This window comes from Daktulosphaira vitifoliae, unplaced genomic scaffold (assembly GCF_025091365.1).
Source record: "Daktulosphaira vitifoliae isolate Bord-2020 unplaced genomic scaffold, ASM2509136v1 Scaffold_3, whole genome shotgun sequence".
Lineage (NCBI taxonomy): Eukaryota > Metazoa > Arthropoda > Insecta > Hemiptera > Phylloxeridae > Daktulosphaira > Daktulosphaira vitifoliae.
In genome coordinates this window covers 5038222-5064630 of record NW_026099574.1, presented here as the reverse complement: position 1 = coordinate 5064630, position 26409 = coordinate 5038222, and the positions used below count along the sequence as shown (strand labels likewise).

Below are 26409 nucleotides of genomic sequence, written 5' to 3'. Positions count from 1 at the left end.
GTTGTTCTATTGATCTAAAATATATTTCTCAATGACACCCTTAATATTTTCAATAAAGTGATTGTGATAAAGTTTTCGTTTATTTCCAAATTTATTTGTTTATTTATATGACGTTAAAGTCATTTTTGTAATACAAATTACTCTTTTCAAACAACTTAATTTTTTATGGGGAATTTTTAAGAATTAATAAAATAATGTCCTTCAATATCTCATAACGCCTCTTCAAAACCAATCTGTCAACTTCTATATTAAAATATAAAAGAAAACTTGTTTGTCACAAAAAATAAAAAACATTATATATGAAAGTATTTACTTGTAACAATAACTAAATGTTTCGGTACTTAAAATTATAATTTATTTTGCACAAAAATCATAAATAAGACTATTCTACGTTATTAACAAACAAGGTCTCAGATTTTATTCACTGGATCGAATACAATTGGATTTTGAGTCCTTAGAACGTTTCCTGTCAAAAATAGCAGGCTACTCTGTAGTATGGGCTATTAAACGTCATTATGATGATTTCAAGCGTGCCTATCTTTGGGTTGGATAGATCCGGCGGGAGGAGGGCTTAGGAAAATAACAAACGAAATCCGTAGTACTATGAGTCGTAGAGTATGATACAAAACAAAACATTCATAAATAAGTTCTAGTTGCGGCAAGCCAAGGCCAGCACAGCAACGTTGTAGAGGTAGTAGGTGGTATAGGTACGCAGAACTCTTGTACGCGAGAGGCTTGTAAACATTCGCTAGAACGGCTGCATGTGTTCATCAATCGACACTGTTGTTGCACATACGCGTATTGTTTTTGTATAGTTTTAAAATTATTCACTTCTTTCTAAATATTTGGCTAACAGAGTTTGAAAAAATAACAAACGATGAAATTAACGGTGTTTCTCCTGTGTTTGGCCGCAGTACTTGAATCAAGTGAGTTCAACTAAACTTATAACTTTTGAAGTAGGTTATACTATAATATTGTATTCAACATACATTAGAATATAAATAAAGATAGCAAATATTTGTTTTTTTCTATAACACGACATTAAAATTTGTTAAAGTCTCCACATTTCGATGACTAGATACTACATAGTTGCATGTAAACAAACTCTTAAATGTTATTTATTTTCACAGTTTTTCAATACTAATTTTATTTTTAAATTTAACTTGATAGCCTCGTAAATTTTGCTTTATCCTTTTAAATCTCCTAACAAGATCAAAGTTTTTATTTGAAAATTGTCTATGTTTAAATCAGGAATTTTGAGTAACAATTAGATATCTAAAGTATAATAATAATTTATAATAATGTATGTAGATTAGTTTAATAGAATTCATTTTATGTTAATAATTTCATAGAGACTAAAAAGTGTTTTTTCTTTGTTTAAGCTAACTCCGCTTTATTATTTAATTTTCCCTGCGCGCTGTATTCTGTTTCTAATTTTTTCTTTAGAATTTTCTTTTAGTTGTATATTAAAATGTTTTTATCATTTGTTATCATAAATGTTATTGAAAATTCCCTTTTCAAAATAACTTAATCACCAAAATATTATTTTAAATGCATTAAATATACTTACTTATTTTAAGCTATGTTATTTTAGTACAATACACGTTTTTGACTAAATTACTTTCATTGAAATACATAATGATAATATTATGCAGATGTATATGTTTTTTAATTTTACGTTTTCGAAGTATGTTCAGTTGAGTTTACTGTGCAGGTTTTTTTTTTTGCTTTCACTCTAATACTTAATATAATGCTGTAAGCGCGGACTGCGGTTTCTGTCACACACTTGTTGATCTAAACCAATACTAATAGCTAACGCCAACCATAGGCTAGAAAAATGGAATACATTTTTTCAAATTATTTAACATTTAATTAATAACATCGAGTGTTGCTTTTCTAAGACAATCGAAAATACATCAAGGTGTACTATATGATTATTTATGGAAAATCTTTTTTCTATAAGTTTTGTAAATGAATGATGAAGATTAATGACTGTTGTGACGTCTGCGATAAAATCAATATTAGATCAAAAATATTCAGGACTTGCATGCAATACCACCAACGGACCATGACTCCCTGCGGTATATTTTGGTGAGCGCTGGTGTTGTTTTATAACTCAACCCATGACGAATAAAGTTGACAAGGTCTCGTGGAAGGCTGTTGTAAATCCTGTGACCAATTGTTATTGTCACAATTGTTATTTTTTGTATAATTTTCGAATAACAATTATCGAGTTCCTGAAAAATTAAGTTAAACTGTTGAAGTTTAACCTCTAAAACCATATGTCTTAGTGGTAAAACAATAATTGTTTACATATTTTTTTAAATACGTCTTGCAAAATATTAGTTATAATTGTGTGAAATATTATAACCAGATTTTAAGTGTCTACTTCTATGACGATAATTCTTTAACTTGGTTTAAATCATTTTTTTACTACTAAATAAATTGAAATTAAATTAAATTAAAAATTTGAATTATTTTTCATTACAAAATAATTTGACATCATACTGATTGTTATGGTTTGATGCAAAATAGGTAATAAGGTTACACGCTAATGCATAACATATTTATGTAACCGGTTTTTTATTTCTGCAAAAATATTAATTAAAAACAATAAGAGTGATATGAACATGCAGCGTTAACCCATAAAAATGTATACATCTAACAATTTAAAATAGTGAAATGAAAATATTTAACATGTACATAACAAATTTATTTTTCGACTAAATAACGTTTCATGAATTTTGCTAAGATAATAAGTGTAACTAGAATAATGAGGGTGCTAATTGTTTTTTTCTACCTTAAAAAAACTATTTTTGTACAACATAATACTTAATTTTCTAAATTTAGCTAAATTGTTAACTGGGGGTTTTGTCCTGTCAAGCCTTATTAGAGGCTCTAATATGTTTAACACTAGAACAAAAATTAATAGTTATAACTATAAATTCTAAAATATGTGTAATAATCGCTCATGTTTGTAAATATTTTAAGCATCTCTTGATGATGATGAATATATTTTATTTAACGGATTTATATTTTTTGATACAGAAAGATTGTTTTATGATCATTTATTTTCTAGATTTATGAAAGAAAAAGTAATTTTCGTTGTTCATAATTTACTCAAAATCTTAAATAATATAACATTTTCTATAAAATAATTTTTTTTTTTTTAAATAATACCTTTAAAACTCTATTTAATTTTGAATAGTGTCATTTTTAAATTAAAAATGTTCCCATTTGTAAACTTTTTAAAATTATTATTTTTTTTGCAATAATTAATCACAATAAGTATTTTTTGTAAAAAATTATCGTCTAGACAATAACAAAACACAAAAATAATGTTCTTAAGAGTATATGTTATATTCGAATACATTACACTCAAATAAACAAGCACACACCCATACTATTAATACACTTCCAAAGAATGAAATTCGCGTCATTAAAAAAATAACATCCATTTAAAGTAGTGTGTTATAATTGTTGATTGTTAAGTCAAATGTTAGTACGGAAACTATAGTGTATAATATGATGTTTATTTGAATTATATAAGCGTCACTAACTAAATAGGGTGTTGGCAACCTTGGCTATGAAAACATAACACCTAAATAGAAAATAATTACAATTAACATGCTTAAAATAAATCTAAAATATTTTAATATAGAATTTTTATTATTATTTAATTAAAATTATTTTATTACAAAAAAAAAAGATATGTATAAAAATTCAGTTTCTCAACAAATTAACAAAATAAAATAAAAAAATTCCATTACATGACTTAGACACAAATTAAAATTTATAATTATGTATGATCCCTGATAGCTGTAAGTTATGTGTTTATAAATTTTGTTTATGGCACTTTGAAGAGACCTAAGATTGTGTAATTTTGTTGTGTATCGGACTAGTAACATTATTTTAATGATTCATAAATCATATAGTTCATAAGTAAAATAACCTAATGTCAACTTACTACTTACTATTTAAAAAATAAAGATTTAAGATTTAAAGATTTTGAGATTTTTTTATGAATTTGAAATTAGGTTACAACTAAATTGAAAGTAACTTTAAAAATAATAGCGATCAATACACCAGGCGCCGAAGATGTCCTTAAACTGTCTAGTACAAACAGCGAATCCGCAACATTAGTAGTTAACAAAATACCCACAAATGTTAAAGGTTATTATACTTGCCAAATTATTGTTGATAATATAAATTTTAAAAAGAATTTTTTTTGGCGAGGTTAAAAAAATATGTGAGGGGAAGTGAAGAAATTAATTTTGCTGACTGAATCATTTTTTTATAAATAATAATTTATAATAAATAGTACATCTTTTTTTTTATGTGACCATTTTCTAATTATAATTTCTTAATAGGTTATATGGAATAGGCTCGTTGTCACACTCTCTCTAGGGAAAGCTTTGAACATTTGTCATAAACTAAGTTTATATTTTTTTACTTATAGGTTTGAGTTTGAAATGTTATCACTGTGATGATAGAGGTCCAAGAAATTGCCGTGATCCTTTTCCAAAGGATAGCAATAATCTTATAGAAGAGTGCAACACTAGAGCAATTAATGAATTTAACGGTGCTCTCAACATAGCCAAAAACGCAATGCAAAATTTTTTTAATAACATCGGTATCACAAATAATGGAGGATTTAATAATTTTAATAGCTTCAACTCGCCAAGCATTCCAGAAGAGTCGGTCGGTTGCACTAAAGTCGTCTTGAAAGGTAGAAGCTAAAATATTTATTAGTTTCATTTGTTTATATTGATGTAATTATTGGATTTTTGAACAGGTCAAAACGAAAGAGAGATGATAGTTCGGGGATGTGATTATCTTAGAGGAAATTCTTGTAATTTGCTTAAATCCACCTTTGCAGGAACAGATACTCTCAAGTTTTGTGAAAGTTGCGAGGGCGACATTTGTAACGGCGCTCAATCTTTACAGTCGTCAACGATTGCACTAATTATTGCTATTGCTGTAACTTGCTTATTCTATGGATCCCGTTAAAAATGTTTAATTCAGATATCTAGTAATACAGTAATAAAATTACCTCGTACCCGAATTATTAAACATATACCTAACTTTTTTAGTAATAATTTTTTAATTGGTCATTTCCATTTTCATTGGGTTTGTTTTTTTATTTTAATTGAAACTATTGTGTTGTAAATATAAAAATAATTTTTGTTAATATTGATTTTTATAGCAAAAATTTTCTTATTTTTATATTGTTTAACATACGATTTTAAAAAATGACTACAGTCGAGCAAGCATCAAAAGAAAAGTGATGAGTATTTTCCAAAGACACTTTAATTGTTGAATTTTAATTTAAGAATTTCTTTAAAATTTTTTTGAATTTTTATGAAAAGTAATTATGTTACTATATTATAAGTTGTTATAGCCTTCTTCCTTATTTCAACATTTCAACATTTTTTTATGAATAGGTATTATATGTTACAAGTTATTGATAGATTAAATGTTAAATATTTGTATGATTTATTACATTATTTTTGCTGCACCAATAAAATTATTTATTACATTTTTTTTTTTATTTTATTTCATTATTATAAATTATATAGTTATAAATTTTATTAAAATACTTTGTTTCTTGAAAAAATATATGAAATTGTTTAATTATTTATTTATTTATTTTATTTATTTATTTACTAAATTAACGCCCCAAAGGGCAAGAGTACAGTTAATAAAACTTAAACTAGACATCAATAAATTTATAGCATACAATTAATTATAAAAACAAACAATATAATTAAAGATTCTTAACTATATAATCGATCTCTTTATTATATCTAAAGAATTAAAAAAGAAGTCCACTTTATGACAAACTTCATTACATTCTAATAACATACGATTGACCGGAGCAAAAAGATTATAGTTCTGTTGGACAGAAGAAACATAAAACATCGTTTGAGACCGTAAATGGACTGAAGGAACATTAAAAGGAATAATATCAAGAATTTCTGGACAGTCAATTTTATTATTTAATAAACTATGGATCCAACTAACGTCAAACATTTTCCGCCTCATACTCAGACTGGTTAGACCAATATCTGAAGCTACTACATTTAAATCAACNAAATTTCCAAAAGTATTTTGGGTTAACAATTAAATTATTTTGAATACGGTTAATATAATCTGAATAACATTTTTTTGATAGGTTTTTACATTTAGATCTAATAGCTGAGAACTCATTATATATTGATTGGTCTTTTTTAATTTTGAAAATCTTGTGAAGGGCATTTTTTTTACGTATTAATTGACAAAGTTCCTTTGAAAACCAACTTGGGAAAGGAAACTTCTTTGGATAAACTTTAGGAACGAATAACTCGATAGAATGTAAGAGTATCTCATAAAATTTATCAAGCGCACTATTAATGTCATCATAGTTATATAAAATCGACCAGTCAATTGAACTTAAATAATAAGACATTTGACAATAATTACCACGTTTAAAATTATAATACCAATTCAAGGGGCATGAATGCTGATAATTGTTACTACGTTGTAACAATTTTTAGCTAACAAAAATAATAATAATAATAAATAATAAAGAAAATGTTTATACTCTATACCTATTCTAGCTTAAATATATATTGATGAAGGAATTCACCAATTATAGAGTGATTAAGTAGTAATCAGCATTATCGCTAGATTTACTAGGTAAAGATGCATAGATCACTGTCTTCGAGATAGCTCTATTAATAACAATTGATAAATTTTAACAAGGTTTAAAATTGACTATTTTGATCTAATTGGTTATTATATTAATTGACTTGTTTTTTAACTAAATTAAGGAATTATTTTCTAGTTAAGGTAATAGAAAAATGGCTGCAAATTAAATTTAAATTATTAATATTCTTTGCATATTGAATGAACACATAAATTCATTATTGATTTTAGACTCATTAAATTTTTACTTATTAAGCGTAATAAAATTCGATTAAGAATTCAATTTCTCTTAAATAATTTGACACGAATTTGGTTAATTAAGTACATGATACTGTTTTTGTGTAACAATTATAGATACTTTCGGTCTCAATATGTAACATACGACTTATATAATGTGTAAAATGAATTCAATTTTCACAAATGTTTTACTAATTGACATTTTTACAGTTATTCAAAATACTAGTTATTATTTTTATTATACACTGTATTTCAAGTAACTGAGCAATTTTTTTATGAAATATATACTTGATCAATATTATTAAAAAGAATAATTCATAACAATTGCTATAAATTGTAAACTTGAAGTCTTTTATTTCTTTTGAACAGCTTATAGACGTTGAAAATAATTTTTTAGTTAAAAGAGCTCTAGTATGGACCAGTGTTTAAGACTTGCAAAATTAAATTTAGACATATCCATGTTAAATGAGATATTAAAAACACGTCTACGATGTGGCTAATTTTAATTTAGTTTTTTTTTCTAACTAAATATTGTATGAGGAGCGTTAATTTGTACATTACTTCCTGCCGCTATAGATTTTGTTTATTATGTTATTAAAAAATATTGTTTAAGAAATAATAGTTTTTTCAGCGTTCTTGAAATATCTGCGATGTAAGTTATGTTAAGTTAAACTATCGAATCGGTTTTATTAATTCAAAACACTAGAAACATTTAAAAGACGTTATTTTAATATTTTTAGATTGAGCTAACTTTTAAACAACCTCAAAACTTGATGGGGCTATAAAAATGTCATAACTTTATAAAAAAAAATTAAAAAAACTAAAACTTAACATTTAACACAAACAAATATATTTTTTAGGCTTTTAAAAAATTAGGTCAGGCAAACGCCCATTATATTTCTTTTCGATTATTGTTAATAAACACACAAAAAAAAGTACATTGTGTATTCAATATAAAAAGAAAGCATTGAGCTTGATAAAATTGTTATTATAATTTAAACTTTTTCACTTATATCCCTTAAATTTCTGTATAAAAGGAATTAAACATTTTTAACGAAAATTGTTGGTTTATAGCTTTAAAAACATGAATATACTCGTATATGTGTATGCACGTTTTTAATACATTGATGAATTAGTAACGTATTTCATTGAAGTATTTTTACATTTTTAAATTCAATGAATATTGCTCAAGTATTGTTAAGTGCGACACATAAAAATTAGCTATAAAATACGCTTTTATTTTATTTACGAAAATATTTGGACTGAATTTTACTCATTTATTATTACTTTACAACAATATTTACAACTATGTTGGGTTTCGGTAGATATAGCAAGACATCTGAAGTGCCGCTGGCCTGCAACAATAAATTAATGGTGATATTAATGTTATTTCTCATTATCCGCCAAAGAGTTAATTGCGAATGAGTCAAGACTACCACATGGTATATGGGAGTAAGGCGTCAATAAGTCGCTGTCTACATATAACTCGCGTTACAGAAGGTAAAAAACTATGTTCACTTTTTAGCTAGAGCTATTGTGGTCGTCTAACTGTCCGGGCTGTTGTTGCGTTACGTGCTTGGCGTACTCGAACAAAAACATTCATTCATTACTCTTGTTATCGAAGTAGACAAAAATTAAAAACAAAATGAAATCAGCTGTATTATTATTTTGTATTGCTGCAATTTTTGGGTCAAGTGAGTACTAACAATAATATATTTTTGACATATATTTAATAAAAGCTTGTTCAAAATACCAACTTGATTTAAAATGTAGTTTGTGTTAAAATATAAAATATAATAGCTGCGCGTTACGTATATATTATATTAGACCCTTGATGATAAGTTTTGCGATTAACTCAACTTCAGGGGGTGAATAAATTAATTTATGGTTGTGTAACTTAAGTATTATTTTTTTAAATGTAAAACTTTTAATTTAATCTTTGGGCAACTAAAAATAAAATGACAAAATTAGATACAACCCCCCACTCGTTTTAAAGTAACAATAATATCAGAAATACATTATAGTTTAATGTGAAACCTTTAAAATTAATTTACAGGACAAATTTTGATAATAGAATGCCAAATAGTATGTTTTTATTTTCTCACAGAACATGTTTTATCCTAGATATTATAAAGTAAATACATTTTTGTGTACATCAAAATAATTTCTAAAGTTAACTGATGACAGTTAATTATTGAGTGAATAATACATTTATCAAAAGAATTTTAAGAATTACTGAATATTAGAATTATTAGTTTTAAAGAAAAATTCAGTGTAAAAGTTGTTTTATTCATACTTGAGTATTTCTGATGTTTGTTGATTCTAGATCTATTTGTAACACTGACAGAATTTTAGAGATTAATTATCACAAATTAAAAAAAGTTAATTTAATCGAGCTTTCTAAAGTAATATATTTTTTTATGATAAATTTCGTATGAAAGTGATTTTTTTTATTAATTAAACTTGTTATTTTTAAATAAAATTTGTAATATATTTGTTTTTGATTTTATACGTGCACACAAAAATTAATTTAATAAATATAAAAATAAGCATCTTTTTATCTATTCAAATCTGGTTTCAGTTTTGTTTCATCACTTATAGTTTCAGAGTCGGTTACTAAATAGTAATAAAGTGATAATTACACACTTAAAAATTCGTAAATGATATAGAAATATTTTTTTTCTTGAAACTAGAAATTTGTTTTATCTATATTATGAGAGAGTAGTGTGAAATTTGAGACTGCTGCAACTATTTTTTTTAGGCTTTTAAAATTGATTATAGCATTTATTTATCAAAAATTTAAATTAAATTTTTCACTATAATTTGCTTATGATTTAACTTCTAGTTATGAATATGTAATCATTAAATAAATAATATTATGAGGATTTTAAAAATGTTATTTATTTTATCTTAATGTATTATTAACAACCGATATAATTGCTGTTAATAGAAAACACTGTCTAAATCTCGAAATTTCGTAAAAATTGTTGGTTTTTTATTATAATTACTTTTCCTTCACAGTAATATTTAAATCAAGCAAATTTTTGATTCACAAATTGACATATATTTTTACGCTGAATATGGTGATGAAATTAGATTTTATTTATCTTAATTATTTGTTTAAATATTTAATTACCAAGAAAGGGTTCAAAGAAGCCAAATTTCATAAAAGTTTATCTAAATATTGTAAACAACAGACATTTTTTTTTGTCCTGTTTAATTAAAGAGTATCTTATTTTAAGTGTTGTTAAGATACGTTGGAATAGTCAATTTATATAGCCTTGACAGTATTTTAATGTTTGATGAAGTTTCTTATGAATTTTTGTTTTTTTTGGTGTTGTTCATATTAATCATGATTTTGTTTATTATCATCAAACATCCTATTTCCGTTGTACTCGTAAATTGTTTGCTGTAATATGACATCATGAATGAGCTGTGCAGAACTCACCCGCATTTGAGTTACCATTTTTCTAAGTTATTGTCTATTTTATTTGTCAATGAATTTAGATAAAATATTTTCAAGTAAATACAAACAGAAATTTGCTGACATTTTTGTATTATTTGTTCTATGCCCCAGACCCTCCACATAATAGTGGAATATCTAAGATTGGCTTACCAGACCTGATGTTTTATATGTATTAAATGTAAAATAATGGGTGACAAAATTAATCATGTAAAAATTGATCAGAAATTAATTTGTTCTGACTTTCTATCTTAAACTTTAATTTTAGTCTTGTTTGGAGAACAAAAAATAAAAAAACAATGGTACCCTTTTAAAACCATATTTTTTAATTTGAAGGTGAGTGGAGCAGTAAATTTTATATTGTCATTGGAGGAGGACTCCTAATAAGACTAATAAGACACTAATATTAGTTAAAACCATAGTTTCAGTGCATTTATTCAGTTAAATGATCGTAAGTTATCATATTTGCAGCGAAACAGGCTTATTATTGGATGCTTATGAAGGGGAAATTAAACTCGGGATTCTAAAATAATTTTTCCGCGCCCGTTAAGTTATATTAGATTTATTAATTAAAATTTATCCACAGGCGTACTCGGGGTTAAAATTTAAGAAAGGCCCGGTTATAGTTATGATTTAATCCCTTATTACCGGAGTCTGATTTCGCTAGGAGTGTTTTAATAACGTTTTTTTTGTCATTATTTGTGAATAGAACATTTTATAGGTCCAGTGTCTAAAGCTGGCTTTGAAAACAGGGTAGGGTCGGTCTAGTCGCCGAGTATGCTATTGAGTGTATCTATGCTATAGTATACAGCATTTTGTATTTTTGATAATATATTTTGTCATTACAACTCTAATTATTTTAATTAAAAAGAATTAATTCCTCTAGGCGTGTCAACACGAGGTCGCTATTACGTAAAATTGTTTAAAAACTATAGGAAGCATAACAATAATCTGTAGGAATTTCTCTTTTAATGAGGTTAAAAGATTTTATATTTACTAATTAAAAAAAAAAAATTATATCTTAAAAATATGGCTTAAATAAAAAATTTTCCAATTTTGTTTCGAAAAATTGACGATAAAATAAAAAACCTAATATATCGAACAGTTTATATGTTTATACTCCACCCAACCCAACCGTAAAAACTATATGGATATTCTAATTATAACTAAAAATTAGTATATAAATGTTGTTCAGACGCGTCCGGGAAAAGCAATGGTATAAGGGGCACATAAATTTTAGCGCCCTTGCTCTCGCCAAAATAAAACATTTGATATGATAAAAAAAAAAATTTCAAATTATGCTATTCAGAACAGCACTTATTGCGTTATTAACAGCTGCATATGGGCAATTGTCCTATTGCTCCGTGGCTTGTTAAGGGCCTAAGCACCTCAGGGAAGTTTGTGTTTGATGCCTCACTAAAATTATTTGTTCAGCAAAAAAAAAACATTATTTTCCAACTACTTAGAAAAAATGTCTTGTTTAAAAAACTTATAATATACATAAAAACAAAAACATAAATTATAAATAACATTACGTACATTTTTATCGGGTTCATTGGCTATGATGTCCCCAAAATACCCATGGGCGCTCCGGGCAACTGCCCCAGCTATAGCCCCTTGTGTAGACACGCCACTAATCTTGTGCCGTGATCAGTCTGCCCTAATGTTTTTAATAATTATATTAGATTTTTTTCATAAATATTTTTAAAATATAATCATAAATATTTAAGGTGTGGCTTTGAAATGTTACACTTGCGGTGGAGCAAATACAGCATGTGAAGTTCCATATCCAAAAAACGATAACGAGTTGTTAGAATGCGACACTAAATCGATTGAAGAGTTCAGTAGGCTTGTTAACATGCTCAAAAATCCATCTCAACTCTTTAGTAATATATTTGGTGGTTTGAATTCAAAAAATGACCAATCTAACAACTTTAACAATGATAAAGTATCAAACAATGCAATAGAATCAATCGGTTGCACAAAATTGGTTATGAAAAGTATGAATTGATTTAGAATTTTAAGTAAAGAAATTAAGAAAGCCTAACACTAATTTTTTATCTTAGATGCGGCAGGTAAAGAAAGTACTGTACGCGGATGTGATCATGTAAAAACCTGCGATACTTTGAAAACATTACTTGGATCTGATTTGTATTGCGAAACTTGTAATAAAGACGGATGCAATGGAGCAGGTTCTTTACAGTCATTCACTGTAACCATGATAGTCACTATTGCTGCAACTTGCTTATACTATGGACTTCGTTAAGTTTTATTTTTATTGTTTAAAAACTATTAAAAGTTAGGTCTCATCGTGAATATTATAATTGAAATGTTTTGGATGCTAAGGAAGTAGCAATTAACTCAATACATAAACATGCAAAATTTATACTTTATTTTATTTTTGACTACTTTTATATATATATTTTTTTTACTATTCATTTTGCTTTTAGAATTTTTGATCAAAGGCGAAATACAAGTTAATTTTAATTTAAATGAAGGAACATTTTTCATGTTATATTTCTTACTATAAATAACTTTTATAATATAAAAGTTTATTATATAAGGAATATTTTCAAGTTTAATATTATAGAGCTTGGAAATATAGTTTATCATCATATTAAACATAAATTTAAAATTATTGTTGCACTAATTAAGTAATTTCTTAATAAACTAACATTTTAAAATTATGTTTGAATTTTAATTTTTGAAATATATTTATTGGAAATTTTTCTTTCCTATACATATATTTTAATCATTATAATCATAAAATTATGTCAGTTATTTTAATCATTTAAAATTCATAATTTGCAATTGCACATTATCTAGAATTCAATTGAGATTAGTTTGGAGAGAAATTTTTTATACAAGTTCTATGGAATTATGAGTAGTAAAAAAAAAAAATTAATAAAAAAATAACAACAAATATAAAATGTTAGTATTATTAATATTATTGTCAGTTTCATAACATTATCTATATATAACAATACAAATATTGAGTATAAATCCCTGTACAAGTATATATTTTGTTAAATACTTCGTCTTAAACTTAAACATGAATATAAAAAGAATAAAAATACATAAACAAAATATAGACAAAAAAACCATACATTATAGGTGGCTTCTTACATTTTTTAAGTTTTTTTTAGTAAAAATGACTGGTTCCAATGAGATAATAACTAATTTATTTTATTATAGCTATGATTTTTATAATAAACAATATAACGAGGATAAAACTCATAATCCATAAACTTAACGTAGACCATTTTATTTCTAGATATAGCTGTATCAAAGAAATTTGGTAGTACTTTAAGATTGTAGTTCACACTAACCTCTTTAATTCTTTGTATTAAAACATTGCATATAATAAATATACGTTCAACAGACATGTCTAAAACATTTTAAAGTGATTATCAATCATTTATCAAAAGAAATACAAAAATACTTAATACTCTATTGGATAAAACAATTTTCTCTAAAAGAATAAAACATTAAAATTTTTTCTTTACAGATGTTATTTTAATAGTATTTTATGTTTTATGATTTAAAAAAGAAATGTGGTCCTACCCCCTTATTCTACTACAAAATTGTTCCAACTTTTGTTTCACATGATAACTTATATGTTTAACTAGCTTACAAACAAGATACTAATCTAATTAAGAAAATGATTGGTACAAACTTTTGTACCAGTATTATAAAAAATATTAACATTTTTACTTTAGAGGGAGAAGTAGTGCAGTTCATAAACGCCTAGAGATAAAAAAAAAACAACAAACTCTTCTTTCATCTTAAAAAGTGTTAATAACTTACAAAATACTGATTCAAAAATTGTTAAAAACCAGTCATTTTCTTATTTGTAGGCTGGTTAAACACATGTATCCATTTAAAAAACAAAAGATTATTAAAGATAAAAAATATAAAAATATTGTTGAATGGAATAGGTTAAATAATTAAAAGATTTAAAAATTATTCGTAATATAATAGTATATAATATAAAATATCAAAACATATAATATAAGAGATGTAACACGGCAACGGGTTGCTTAACTCGATAGATGGCAAAACTACGACTGAATCTTAAATATGAATATAATAGGCTGCATTGAGTAAAACAACATAACTGAGAAAGGAATTGACCTTGTATTATACTAACATAAGTGAAAATACATTTTAAACTGTTATCTTAAATAATATTACTATATCTAGTGTGTTGTTTAATTATATCAACTATTATAAAAAACAAAATTAATTATTTAGAAATAATTTTGAAATATTAGTCATTTATTATTTTCAATGCCTCACCATTAATTATAGATGAAAAAGGTTCAGCAAAATTATCTTCAATTATATGGTTCATTAGCCATTGAGTAGCTAACTCTAAACTTGAATTTTGTGTATAAAAAAGGGCTTTTTTAACAGCTTCTCTTGGAAATCCCATTTCTAGTAATAAATTCATCAAATAATCATCAAATATAAAATCCTCACTTTGCTCTATAAAAAGTAAACAAAATATTTATTTATTTTTGTATTATTCAGTTAATATATTAAATATAACATATTATTAAGCATTACAAAAAAGTATTTACAGTTTGAATTATTTTAAAAATATGAAATATATAATACCAAAGGTCAGATAATGACAAAAAGCTTTAATATAAAAAAAAGTTAACGAAAAGTAATAAATTATAATTTATAAAAGATAATTTTTAAAATTTGTTAGTATTTACAATATTTCCATAGGTATTTAAGCAAAATAAATATCATTAAAATGAATAACACAAAAACTATTAATTTACCAATTGAACATGATGCATATTTATTAGCATATAATGGACAATAAGAGAAGCACACACCCTTTCCATATCTGCTTCTACATGTTAACCGCCAATCTAAATTATTCTCCAGTATAGACTGCAAATTAGTGATAGCTGTGGCATGATATAAAAGCCATTCATTAACAGGAACTGTAGGGTTATTATATTCCATTTCATTTTTTCTTAATGTATACATACCGTACAGTAAAGGATTATTTATTTTTTCAACTCTTTGAACCTGAAATAAAGACTATTTAAGGTTTTGCTAAGTATATGTACTGAATTCATTAAAGTTTAACATAAAAGTATGGATGAAATAAAAAACTTTAAGATGTATGAACAAAGACAAAAATAGGAAATCATAAAATAACCTACAGTAACTAGTCTACATACATATTCCTTTATTAAATATTGTTTTTTTAAAAATTTGATACTAATTTAAATCTATTATAAAAATAGTTGAATCATAATAAAAGTCTGTACTATTTTTTTTTCTAATAAATACATACAATAGTAGATTAAGATAGAAAAACATGAAAAAATATGTATTTATTTCCCAAAATTTATAAAAATATCAATGTGTTGTATTTTTAATAAAGTGCCTTATTTATTTAAATAATTTTGCTTTCTAAAAATAAAATATGTCATATAAATTTCTTTTTTAGAAAACAAAATTTGATACAAATATGCATAAAAACAATTTTGGCACTTTACAGATAGAAATAAATAAGTACATAGAAAGAACAAAACTTACGTCAAATAAATCATACAACCTTCTTATTTCTTGTACTTCGTATAGTTCTGGTCCAATTACTGATGTTACAGTGCTCATATTAAATAAAGTATTTACAATACCTATAACACTATTTACTAGATTACAATGAAAATTTGTTTAAAGTAAAACTTGGTAACAGTATTTGTTGTTTGTTCTTGCTGATTTAACTAACACTTATTCGTATAAGTGGAAATTTTATATCTGTTTATCATAAATATTATTGATTTCACTGTTTATAATATAAAGATTAGATAGACTTTATAAAGATTAGATTTCAGAAATATATCGCTCATTCTATTTATGTATTCTACCTTTTTGTTCTACCATTATTTAGTTACTGACTCATTTGTTTCTATAACATTGATTATTCAGCATTTGATTTTTTTTTCGCTTCGAGATGTAATAAATTTAAAATGACAATTCTTTTTTCAATTGAGCTACTAATTCGAGTTTGCGGCACTATCAGTAGTGTAAAAACTGCAAAACACACATTAAGTAAATAAGACTGAAAGAATCGAAATATTTGAATCTTTATCTGAAAAATTAAATAAAATTTACTGTATTATTAGAAAAAATAGAAGAATTATCAGTTTATTGGCTTGTATATGTATAAAATCTCGAAATTCCTCAATCCGACTCTGTTTACGAATTATTATCATGATACTGTTTTAGAATAACAAAAATAGAAACATAATATTTTAGCAATTGAAAATATTTTTAATTCAATTGTTCAATTTGTATATTAGCGAAACAACTGTCAAACAGTATCTTGACAAAATTATACTATAGGTTATATATTATAAATAAATATTATTTATTTATCAGTTTTCCTTCAGTATTTAATATACAAGAAATTTCGCCTTTTAATATAGAAAACTATAGAAATTTGAATAGCATAACTTTATTTCTGTTTACCTTAAACCTATTTCTTAAAAGTAAATTTTTTTTAGAAAATAATTTTTTGAGAAGGGGAATTGTTCCTATGACAGGCAAGTATCATGGGATCTGGATTTCCATCCAAAGTAAAATTTTGAATATGTGTCTGTCTTATGATATTTAAATATTACTTAATAAATAATTCAATTAATTGTTGAGCTATATATTTCTTCAGTAAAAGCTTAAAAAAAAAAGGTATTTCAATTATTTAAAAATTATTTTAATTTGTTATTCATTACATTTTTATTATTAGAGTTCAGAAATTATAGCATTTGTATTACAAACGTTACAAATGTATACATACGTTTTAACATAGTTAATCCTATTACTAGCGTAATTAGGGGGTTTGGGTGTCATATTCTACCACAAAAAAAATAATTATATGCAAATCGACATGGCATGATAATNTATTCTACCACGAAAAAAATAATTATATGCAAATAATTATCATGCCATGTCGATGATAAAATTTTATTTTTGTTTAGAGGAGGAAGTGAAAAAAGTATTCATATATCTCCCTTCAAGACGAAACTCTAATTACACCATTAAATCCTATTGCCAAAAAAGATATAAACTTTTTTCATTTAATTATGGATTCATAAATTTTACTTATTATTGCAATCGGAGGGTCCAGTGCACTAACCTGTACGTCCATTATTTCAGAGGATTATTTTTCCTTAGATTTGCATAAATATTATTATTCTAAGTATTTCTAAATACAAATGGATATTATATTAAGATTATTTATGAAGTTATCTAAATAAGAAATAAACATTTTACCAATGCTTTTAATGGACTGAAAATATTAAAACTGAAAATATTTCAGTACATGCTCCTCCTGCTGTAAAATGTCTAAAAATGAATTTACCTAGTTTTAGTACTGGACCTCCAGTACAACAACAGTTTTCGATAATTATCATTTTTTAGATTGTGATTGAAAGAATGGCCAGGATGACTGTCAAACCCACTATTGGGAAAATAATAAATTCAATGTCATGATTTTAGTATTGTTTAATTATTCCTCTTTAATGATTTAAACAATTTTTTCTTCTTGAATAATAACAGTATCTTTTTTAAATGTATTAATTTCTGTCAAACAACTTTTTTCGCACGAATATATAAATGCAGTTCCATATTCTAAGTGTAATGAAGGAAGAATTTGAAGTTCAAATATTAATTTCCGTTGGCAGTTACAGCATTTGAGAGTCTCTTTTTGTTCATCTAAGAATAAGAGTTTACCTCCATCTCGTCAGATTAAATCTATATTGGACCCAACTATGCAACGTCCCCACTGTGCTGCTTTTTTTTTTATAATTTAGTTACTGGATTAATGAATAAACCTATCATATTTATTAATTTTAATTTTATTTATCTAGTTTAACATTTTAAGTACTTTTTTAATTATTTGTCGGGGTTTTGTTTTTAGGATTATATTATAATAATATTGTGTCATTATTAATCATTTTAAAACGATAAGTACTTTAATTTTAAAATCTACAAATATTTTTTTCATAATAATTTTCCTATGTTAGTTCTTAAATTTATAATTGGTGATTGTAAATTAAGTTATATTTTTTACATGTGAAATACAATTTTATTACTATAGAAATATTAAAGTACTAAATTCTATAAAAAGATATAAAATAAAAAAACGTTATTGATTTATCTATTAATATCTTATGAACTGATTATATGTAGATAATATTGTTTAAAATTAAAAATACATTTAAAATATTAAAAGTGGTTAATGGATTACACAAATAATGATTATAGCACCTTATGTGCTTTTGCATATGGATGCGATAGATGTAAGAAAAAAAATTGATGAATAAATTAATTTAATTTATTTAAACCTAACTCATCACAGTAAATTTTTATAAAATTTTTAGAAAATACAATAAGTTCGTTACAAGCAGATGAAAAATTGTCAATATTAATTAACTCAGGTATGTCAATGTTTAGCACTAAATTCACTGATGGACATTGTTTTTCATGTGTTTTATTTAAAGAACTTTTCAATTTGTTATATTTTAAAAATTCTGAGAAATTTTGTACGTATTTTTTTGCGTAAAATAGCTTTATTCTATGTTTACTGATATTTCTATTACTATTCAAAACATCCATTGAATAATTTCCAGAATTAATTTCCTCGAGTATTTTTGTTATTAAATTACACACACATTTTAAATACGAACTGCAGTTGTCATGAAAATTTTCTCCTATTAGTTCATTTAAAGAAACCAATGTTTTATACATTATATCAAACATTTTAGTTGTCTTATGAACTGCATCAAAAAGTAGTCTTACAAAATTTATATACATAACATAATTACTTTTTACTCTTATTTTTTCGCAAAAATTTAATATAAAAATGACATATTTGAAATATTTAAACAATATTTCTGTATAAATGCACTTGATCAATCTTAATATATGTTGTTTTTTACAATGAAAATTTAGTCTATCTGCTGGGTGTCTAAGAATACGGTCTACGCTTATAACTTGATCATTAAATACAATATTAATGTGTTTCAACGATTTCCATCCAATTTCTTTAGTAATTAAATTTAATTGTTCGATTTTCTCTTTTTGACTAATATTTTCATATAAATGAACTGGTGGATTTAAAGTACTAAAAAATATATAAATTTATTAAGTAAAGTAAAGTAAGTGATTATTAAGTATATAATTCCTCTAATATTTTCTTTAAAAAATGTTTTCAAATATATAAATTAAAATTAAATTAATTTTTATTAAATATCAAGTTTATAATACTATCAGAAAAAGTTATTCCTCAGGGTAGATTTTAGGAGTAACTTTTAAATAGGAGTACCTATTGTTACTTTGTTTGTTAGATAATGGGGAATGAATTAAATACAATTTTGACTGTTATAATCAGTTCGATAAAATTATTTTTTGATTTAATATAATTTTCAAGCATATGAGGGGTGTACAACGTTGAAGTCTCATTAGGTTAGGGAGCATAGACTCTCATATAGTGTATAAACATTATCAAGAACATTTTTTTTGTTTGTCAAAAATGAATAAAGGAAATTTAGAAAATGAATACTACGAGTAAAGGAAGTAATGTTAATATCGGAAACTTATTTTTCTTTTTTATTATTGATAAAAATATATTTTAAGTACATAAAAGTAATTATTCAGTTTATAGCTTTAAGGGACCCCAATTATTGGAAAACTCAGAAAATATGATATTTTCGTCTAGTTAGTGCGCCAAATAACACTTATAAGATACAAATAATAGATTTGGTTCTATTATATTCTCAACCATATAAGGGTCTCTTCAAATCCAGAAAAATTTTGTAAAGTAATTGGTAGTACAAGAAAAACAGGATAAATTTGACATGTTATAAGTTAATTTATAAAGTTTCCTCTATTACTCTACACAGTTTTCAAATAAATTTTCTTACCTTTCCTCATTTAAATCTAAAACTTGTTCAAAGCCAAGATTTTTATAGAAATTTGTAGAAATTTCAACATAATATATGTCAAGCCATTCACTTAAATAATGGCTCAATTCAATGTTTTTATATTGTTGTGCTTTATAATTTTTTAGATTATCTTCAAGTAAATACTTTGGTTTATGATTGTAAACAACTGAACTATTTTTCTTCTTAATATTTTGGTAGGTCTCATGACCTTCTCCTTTGATAAAACTGTTCACATCTAAAATAACCTCATAAGCATCTTTTTTTGTGTTTGGATCGTTTGGGTCGATAAATATCTGTGTATTTTGTTGACTTTTTAATATTGTATATTCTACAAAAGTATAAATTTCATCTACTATAGGCACAGAGAAAGTTTTTTTTGTATTCTCTAATAGTTTAAAATCTATGTTACTAAGATAGTTCATTACATTGTATAACTGTTCAAACATGGTTTTCGAATTTTCCACAACACTTTGAAGTAAAACTGTACAACGTAACAAATAATCTCCCTGGTTTAAGTCATAATATTCTTGACATTGGTTAGCTATAGTGCGAATATGATCAATGAATGTTTTGATGACTTCTGCGTACATGTAATTTAACGTATCAATTATAGCATCGAACTTTTTTGGTAGTATTATACGACTCTCTTTGCAAATAACGTCCTTAATAATAAAATTTATCTCTGTAGAGAAGTCGTATTTAATTTTCAAATGCTGCATAGAATCCCAACCAACTTGTTCACTTAAATGATCCATTACGCCTGACAAATATTTTTCATATGTTTTAGACTTTATTTTACAACTCACAAAGCATTTTGTAGTTAGAATCCAAAAAGTATAACAAATAGAATAAAATAATTTGGGTAACATTATTGACAGTTTAACATGCAAAAAACCTTATAGTTAGTAAAATTTTATTAGAACTTACTTATTTTTTATGTAAAATATAAATTCTAGTACCTTGTATTTTTATATCATTTTAATAATAATATATTAAGCAAATGCAGCAGTAGATTTATAGTTGTTTAAATAATATGTAAAAATAATTTTTTTTATGTATTTTACACTTAAAACTTGTATCAACTTCAGAATTCCAATTAGCAACCTTATTTTTTTACACTGTGGATTGATATACTAACCTTTTCGACAATAAAAACCAATTTTTTTAAATTAAAATCAGTTCTTTAAGCAATTTTAATATACCCAAGATCTACGACACTCTTATCAAGATTCTCACTCTTTGGAACTTTTTTTTTCATTTAATTTAGACATATGATATTTTAGCTTCGATGCAAAGCCGAGAAGGTATTAATTTTATCAGTATGTTTATTTTTTTTTTATGTCTGTCACTACTTTTTTTCAGCTCTCACTGGACCAATTTTTCTTAACGATACGTCAAAAGATCACAAATAGTTTCTAGTTGAAGACATAACCTTTAAAAATTAAAAAAAAATCCCTTAATCAAATAATACGTAGCTTAACCGTCTTTATTCATTCAAAAAATTTAAATCATTAATTTCTGATATTTTTAAAGTATTTATATTCGAATTAGATTTGATATGATAAAAGTATTCAACTACAAAAGTAAATAATTTTAATTTGTAATATATTAATTTTTTAACTCTCTTTATGTGTGCTACTACCAGTCTATAATATTTCAATTTTTTTGGTAACAAGTTGCTATATAAATCGTTTATAAATAAAAATGATTTTTATTTTCACTTGAATTGAACAATAGATTTTTACTATTGTAATCAAATTTTATAATAATACACTCAATCGAGTATATTTTAGCTTCGATGCGAAGCTGAGAAGGTATTGGTTTTACTAAGATGTGTTTTTTTTTTGTGTCTGTTACCACTTTTTCTCAGCTCTCACCGAACCGATTTCTTTCAATGATACGTCAAAAGATCACAAATCGTATCTAGTCGAAGACATTACCCTCAAAAATTGAAAAAATTTCCCTCGTTCCACATAAATGAGGGAAACCTCCAAAAAAATTACAAATTTAAAAATCGCTAATTTTCGAAATTTTTTTTACTTAAAATTGCCATAACTTTTTTAAAAATAACCGAATCAATATAATTTTTTTTTATATAGACGCATGATATCATTACTTTTCATTTAGTATATTTTTTTTATAAATTTAACTCTTTACCTGCCCACAGAGGATTTAAAATGACAACTTTTTCACAAAAAATTAATTTTTTCAACTTGACTTTTGAAAATGTTCCGAAAAGTCTGACACTTTTATATATATCTTAAATTAAAGCTAATTTATGTTCTTTATTATGCAAAAAAAAATTCGGACTTTATTTTATCTTCACGGTAAAAATGACTACCGAATGCTATTTTTGTGCGAAAATTTTCGATTTTGTATTTTACATTTTTAACTTTATTATGGTATAACTTTTTGAAAAATGTATGGATCAGTACAATTTTTTTATGAGGAGTAGTATTCATATACATCTTTCATTTGACATACTGTTTTCTTAAATCGGACCAATTCCCTATATACGAGGGGGGTTCAAATCTAAAAAATGCATGTAGAAAGTAGAACTTTTTAAACTTAAATTTTGAAAGTGTTCCGGAAGGTCTGACACTTTTATATATATCTTAAATTAAAGCTAATGTAATATACTTTATCATGAAAAAAAAAATTTCTTACTTTATATTATCTTCAAGGTGAAAATGGCTACCGAATGCTATTTTTGTGTGAACATTTTCAATTTTGTATTTTACATTTTTAACTTTATTATGCTATAACTTTTTGAAAAATGTATGGATCAGTACAATTTTTTTATGAGGAGTAGTATTCATATACATCTTTCATTTGACATACTGTTTTCTTAAATCGGACCATTTCCCTATATACGAGGGGGGTTCAAATCTAAAAAATGCATGTAGAAAGTAGAACTTTTTCAACTTAAATTTTGAAAGTGTTCCGGAAAGTCTGACACTTTTATATATATCTTAAATTAAAGCTAATGTAATATACTTTATTATGCAGAAAAAAAATTTCGGACTTTATTTTATCTTCATGGTGAAAACAGCAATCAAAGTTTATAAAAAAAATACGATTTTTGTAAAAAAATTCTTTTTTATATTTTTAACTTTATAATGCTATAACTTTTTGAAAGATGTATGGATCAATATAATTTTTTTTTTATAGATGCATGATGTCTTAACCTATCATTTGGTATATATTTTTTTTATATCTGACCCTTTACCTGCCCACAGGGGGGGATTTAAAATGACAACTTTTTCACAAAAAATTTACTTTTTCAACTTAAATTTTGAAAGTGTTCCGGAAAGTCTGACACTTTTATATATATCTTAAATTAAAGCTAATGTAATATACTTTATTATGCAAAAAAAAAATTTCGGACTTTATTTTATCTTCATGGTGAAAATGGCTACCGAATGCTATTTTTGTGTGAAAATTTTCGATTTTGTATTTTACATTTTTAACTTTATTATGCTATAACTTTTTGAAAAATGTATGGATCAGTACAATTTTTTCATGAGGAGTAGTATTTATATACATCTTTCATTTGACATACTGTTTTTTTAAATCCGACCATTTCCCTATATACGAGGGGGGTTCAAATCTAAAAAATGCATGTAGAAAGTAGAACTTTTTCAACTTAAATTTTGAAAGTGTTCCGGAAAGTCTGACACTTTTATATATATCTTAAATTAAAGCTAATGTAATATACTTTATTATGCAAAAAAAAAATTTCGGACTTTATTTTATCTTCATGGTGAAAATAGACATTAAAGTTTATAAAAAAAATACGATTTTTGTAAAAAAATTCTTTTTTATATTTTTAACTTTATAATGCTATAACTTTTTGAAAGATGTATGGATCAATATAATTTTTTTTTTATAGATGCATGATGTCTTTACCTATCATTTGGCATATATTTTTTTTATATCTGACCCTTTACCTGCCCACAGGGGGGGATTTAAAATGACAACTTTTCACAAAAAATTTACTCTTTCAACTTAAATTTTGAAAGTGTTCGTGAAAGTCTGACACTTTTATATATATCTTAAATTAAAGCTAATGTAATATACTTTATTATGGAAAAAAAAAATTTCGGACTTTATCTTATCTTCATGGTGAAAATGGCTACCGAATGCTATTTTTGTGTGAAAATTTTCGATTTTGTATTTTCCATTTTTAACTTTATTATGCTATAACTTTTTGAAAAATGTATGAATCATTACAATTTTTTTATGAGAAGTAGTATTTATATAGATCTTTCATTCGACATACTGTTTTTTTAAATCGGACCATTTCCCTAAATACAGGGGGGATTCAAAACATAAAAATGCATATAGAAAGTAGAACTTTTTCAACGTAACTTTTGAAAGTGTTCCGGAAGGTCTGACACTTTTATATATATCTTAAATTAAAGCTAATGTAATATACTTTATAATGGTAAAAAAAAATTTCGGACTTTATTTTATCTTCATGGTGAAAACAGACATTAAACTTAATAAAAAAAATACGATTTTTGTAAAAAAATTCTTTTTTATATTTTTAACTTTATAATGCTATAACTTCTCGAAAGATGTATGGATCAATATAATTCTTTTTTTTGTAGATGCATGATGTCTTTACCTATCATTTGGTATATTTTTTTTATAAATCTGACTTTTTACCTGCCTACAGGGGGGGATTCAAAATGACAACTTTTTCACAAAAAATTGACTTTTTCAACTTAAATTTTGAAAGTGTTCCGGAAAGTCTGACACTTTTATATATATCTTAAATTAAAGCTAATGTAATTTACTTTATTATCCGAAAAAAAATTTCGGACTTTATTTTATCTTCACTGTGAAAATGGCTACCGAACGCTATTATTGTGTGAAAATTCTCGATTTTATGTTTTACATTTTTAACTTTATAATGCTATGACATATTGAAAAGTGTATGGATCAACATTATTTTTTTATGAGAAATAATATTTTTTAATAATCCCTTTTTCATTCGACATACTTTATCTTAATTAGGATATTAATAATGAACTAGCAGATCATGTAGCTTTTGGAATAATCCACCAATTTTTTAAAATTAAACACTATCTAAAGATTTGCATCGAAGCGTTTTTTTTTTATAGTGATTTTAATCACTGTCAGATATCATTATACTTGATCCATCTATGCCACGTCACCACTGTGCCGCGACCCCCCTGTGCTGGGTTTTTTAATTTTAATTTTACAACAATTTAAAAAAAAGGTCAGTTTTCTAATCAGTTCTTTGAATTCTGCTAAAACTTTTTTTTTTTTTTTTAAATTAAACACTATACAGATTTGCATCGAAGCGCTTTTTATGATAGTGATTTTAATCACTGTCAGATATCATTATACTTGATCCATCTATACCACGTCACCACTGTGCCGCGACCCCCTTGTGCTGGGTTTTTTATATTTGACCCTGTGGGCAGGTGATTTAAAATGACAACTTTTTCACAAAAAATTAATTTTTTTAACTTGACTTTTGAAAATGTTCCGGAAAGTCTGACACTTTTAGATATATCTTAAATTAAAGCTAATGTAATATACTTTATCATGAAAAACAAAAATTTCGGACTTTATATTATCTTCATGGTGAAAACAGACATTAAACTTAATAAAAAAAATACGATTTTTGTAAAAAAATTCTTTTTTATATTTTTAACTTTATAATGCTATAACTTTTTGAAAGATGTATGGATCAATATAATTCTTTTTTTTGTAGATGCATGATGTCTTTACCTATCATTTGGTATATTTTTTTTATAAATCTGACTTTTTACCTGCCTACAGGGGGGGATTCAAAATGACAACTTTTTCACAAAAAATTGACTTTTTCAACTTAAATTTTGAAAGTGTTCCGGAAAGTCTGACACTTTTATATATATCTTAAATTAAAGCTAATGTAATATACTTTATCATGGAAAAAAAAAATTTCGGACTTTATTTTATCTTCACGGTGAAAATGGCTACCGAATGCTATTATTGTGTGAAAATTCTCGATTTTATTTTTTACATTTTTAA

General features: G+C 25.1%; 4 protein-coding genes across 7 annotated transcripts; 2 read left to right on the top strand and 2 right to left on the bottom strand.

Annotated features, from left to right (window-relative positions):
- Window positions 1-658: 658 nt before the first annotated feature.
- Window positions 659-5539, top strand: LOC126900699 (uncharacterized). The gene is made up of 3 exons (XM_050676608.1): window positions 659-926; window positions 4460-4729; window positions 4796-5539. Exons 1-3 carry the CDS (start codon window positions 878-880, stop codon window positions 5008-5010), a joined length of 534 nt encoding a protein of 177 aa, XP_050532565.1. The 5' UTR covers window positions 659-877; the 3' UTR covers window positions 5011-5539.
- A 2864-nt stretch (window positions 5540-8403) lies between these two features.
- On the top strand, window positions 8404-12773 carry LOC126901074 (uncharacterized). The gene is made up of 3 exons (XM_050677283.1): window positions 8404-8618; window positions 12118-12387; window positions 12454-12773. The coding sequence occupies exons 1-3, from the start codon at window positions 8570-8572 to the stop codon at window positions 12651-12653; spliced, it is 519 nt and encodes a 172-aa protein (XP_050533240.1). The 5' UTR covers window positions 8404-8569; the 3' UTR covers window positions 12654-12773.
- Window positions 12774-13317: 544 nt separating this feature from the next.
- Window positions 13318-16617, bottom strand: LOC126901073 (uncharacterized). Of its 4 annotated transcripts, XM_050677280.1 has the most exons (5): window positions 16285-16476; window positions 15953-16174; window positions 15181-15448; window positions 14687-14875; window positions 13318-13775 (listed from the first exon to the last, which is right to left on the bottom strand). In XM_050677280.1, exons 2-5 carry the CDS (start codon window positions 16028-16030, stop codon window positions 13564-13566), a joined length of 747 nt encoding a protein of 248 aa, XP_050533237.1. In that variant the 5' UTR covers window positions 16031-16174; window positions 16285-16476; the 3' UTR covers window positions 13318-13563. The 4 variants fall into 4 exon arrangements, with proteins under 4 accessions (XP_050533237.1, XP_050533239.1, XP_050533236.1 ...); XM_050677282.1 differs by having other exon boundaries at window positions 15238-15448; window positions 15953-16617; XM_050677279.1 differs by having other exon boundaries at window positions 15953-16476.
- A 2117-nt stretch (window positions 16618-18734) lies between these two features.
- Window positions 18735-21318, bottom strand: LOC126902217 (uncharacterized). Its single transcript, XM_050679259.1, has 2 exons — window positions 20341-21318; window positions 18735-19541 (listed from the first exon to the last, which is right to left on the bottom strand). Exons 1-2 carry the CDS (start codon window positions 21228-21230, stop codon window positions 18743-18745), a joined length of 1689 nt encoding a protein of 562 aa, XP_050535216.1. The 5' UTR covers window positions 21231-21318; the 3' UTR covers window positions 18735-18742.
- Window positions 21319-26409: the final 5091 nt, after the last annotated feature.

Coding starts and splice junctions, on each gene's coding strand:
- LOC126901074 (XM_050677283.1), top strand. CDS start 8,570: ATGAAATCAGCTGTATTATTATTTTGTATTGCTGCAATTTTTGGGTCA. Junction 8,619..12,117: donor TGCTGCAATTTTTGGGTCAA/GTGAGTACTAAC, acceptor TAAATATTTAAG/GTGTGGCTTTGAAATGTTAC. Junction 12,388..12,453: donor CACAAAATTGGTTATGAAAA/GTATGAATTGAT, acceptor TTTTTATCTTAG/ATGCGGCAGGTAAAGAAAGT.
- LOC126902217 (XM_050679259.1), bottom strand. CDS start 21,230: ATGTTACCCAAATTATTTTATTCTATTTGTTATACTTTTTGGATTCTA. Junction 19,542..20,340: donor TTAGATTTAAATGAGGAAAG/GTAAGAAAATTT, acceptor TATATTTTTTAG/TACTTTAAATCCACCAGTTC.
- LOC126901073 (XM_050677279.1), bottom strand. CDS start 16,030: ATGAGCACTGTAACATCAGTAATTGGACCAGAACTATACGAAGTACAA. Junction 14,876..15,180: donor ATATGCATCATGTTCAATTG/GTAAATTAATAG, acceptor TACTTTTTATAG/AGCAAAGTGAGGATTTTATA. Junction 13,776..14,686: donor TTTTTCATCTATAATTAATG/GTGAGGCATTGA, acceptor AAAATGTTTTAG/ACATGTCTGTTGAACGTATA.
- LOC126900699 (XM_050676608.1), top strand. CDS start 878: ATGAAATTAACGGTGTTTCTCCTGTGTTTGGCCGCAGTACTTGAATCA. Junction 927..4,459: donor GGCCGCAGTACTTGAATCAA/GTGAGTTCAACT, acceptor TTTTACTTATAG/GTTTGAGTTTGAAATGTTAT. Junction 4,730..4,795: donor CACTAAAGTCGTCTTGAAAG/GTAGAAGCTAAA, acceptor ATTTTTGAACAG/GTCAAAACGAAAGAGAGATG.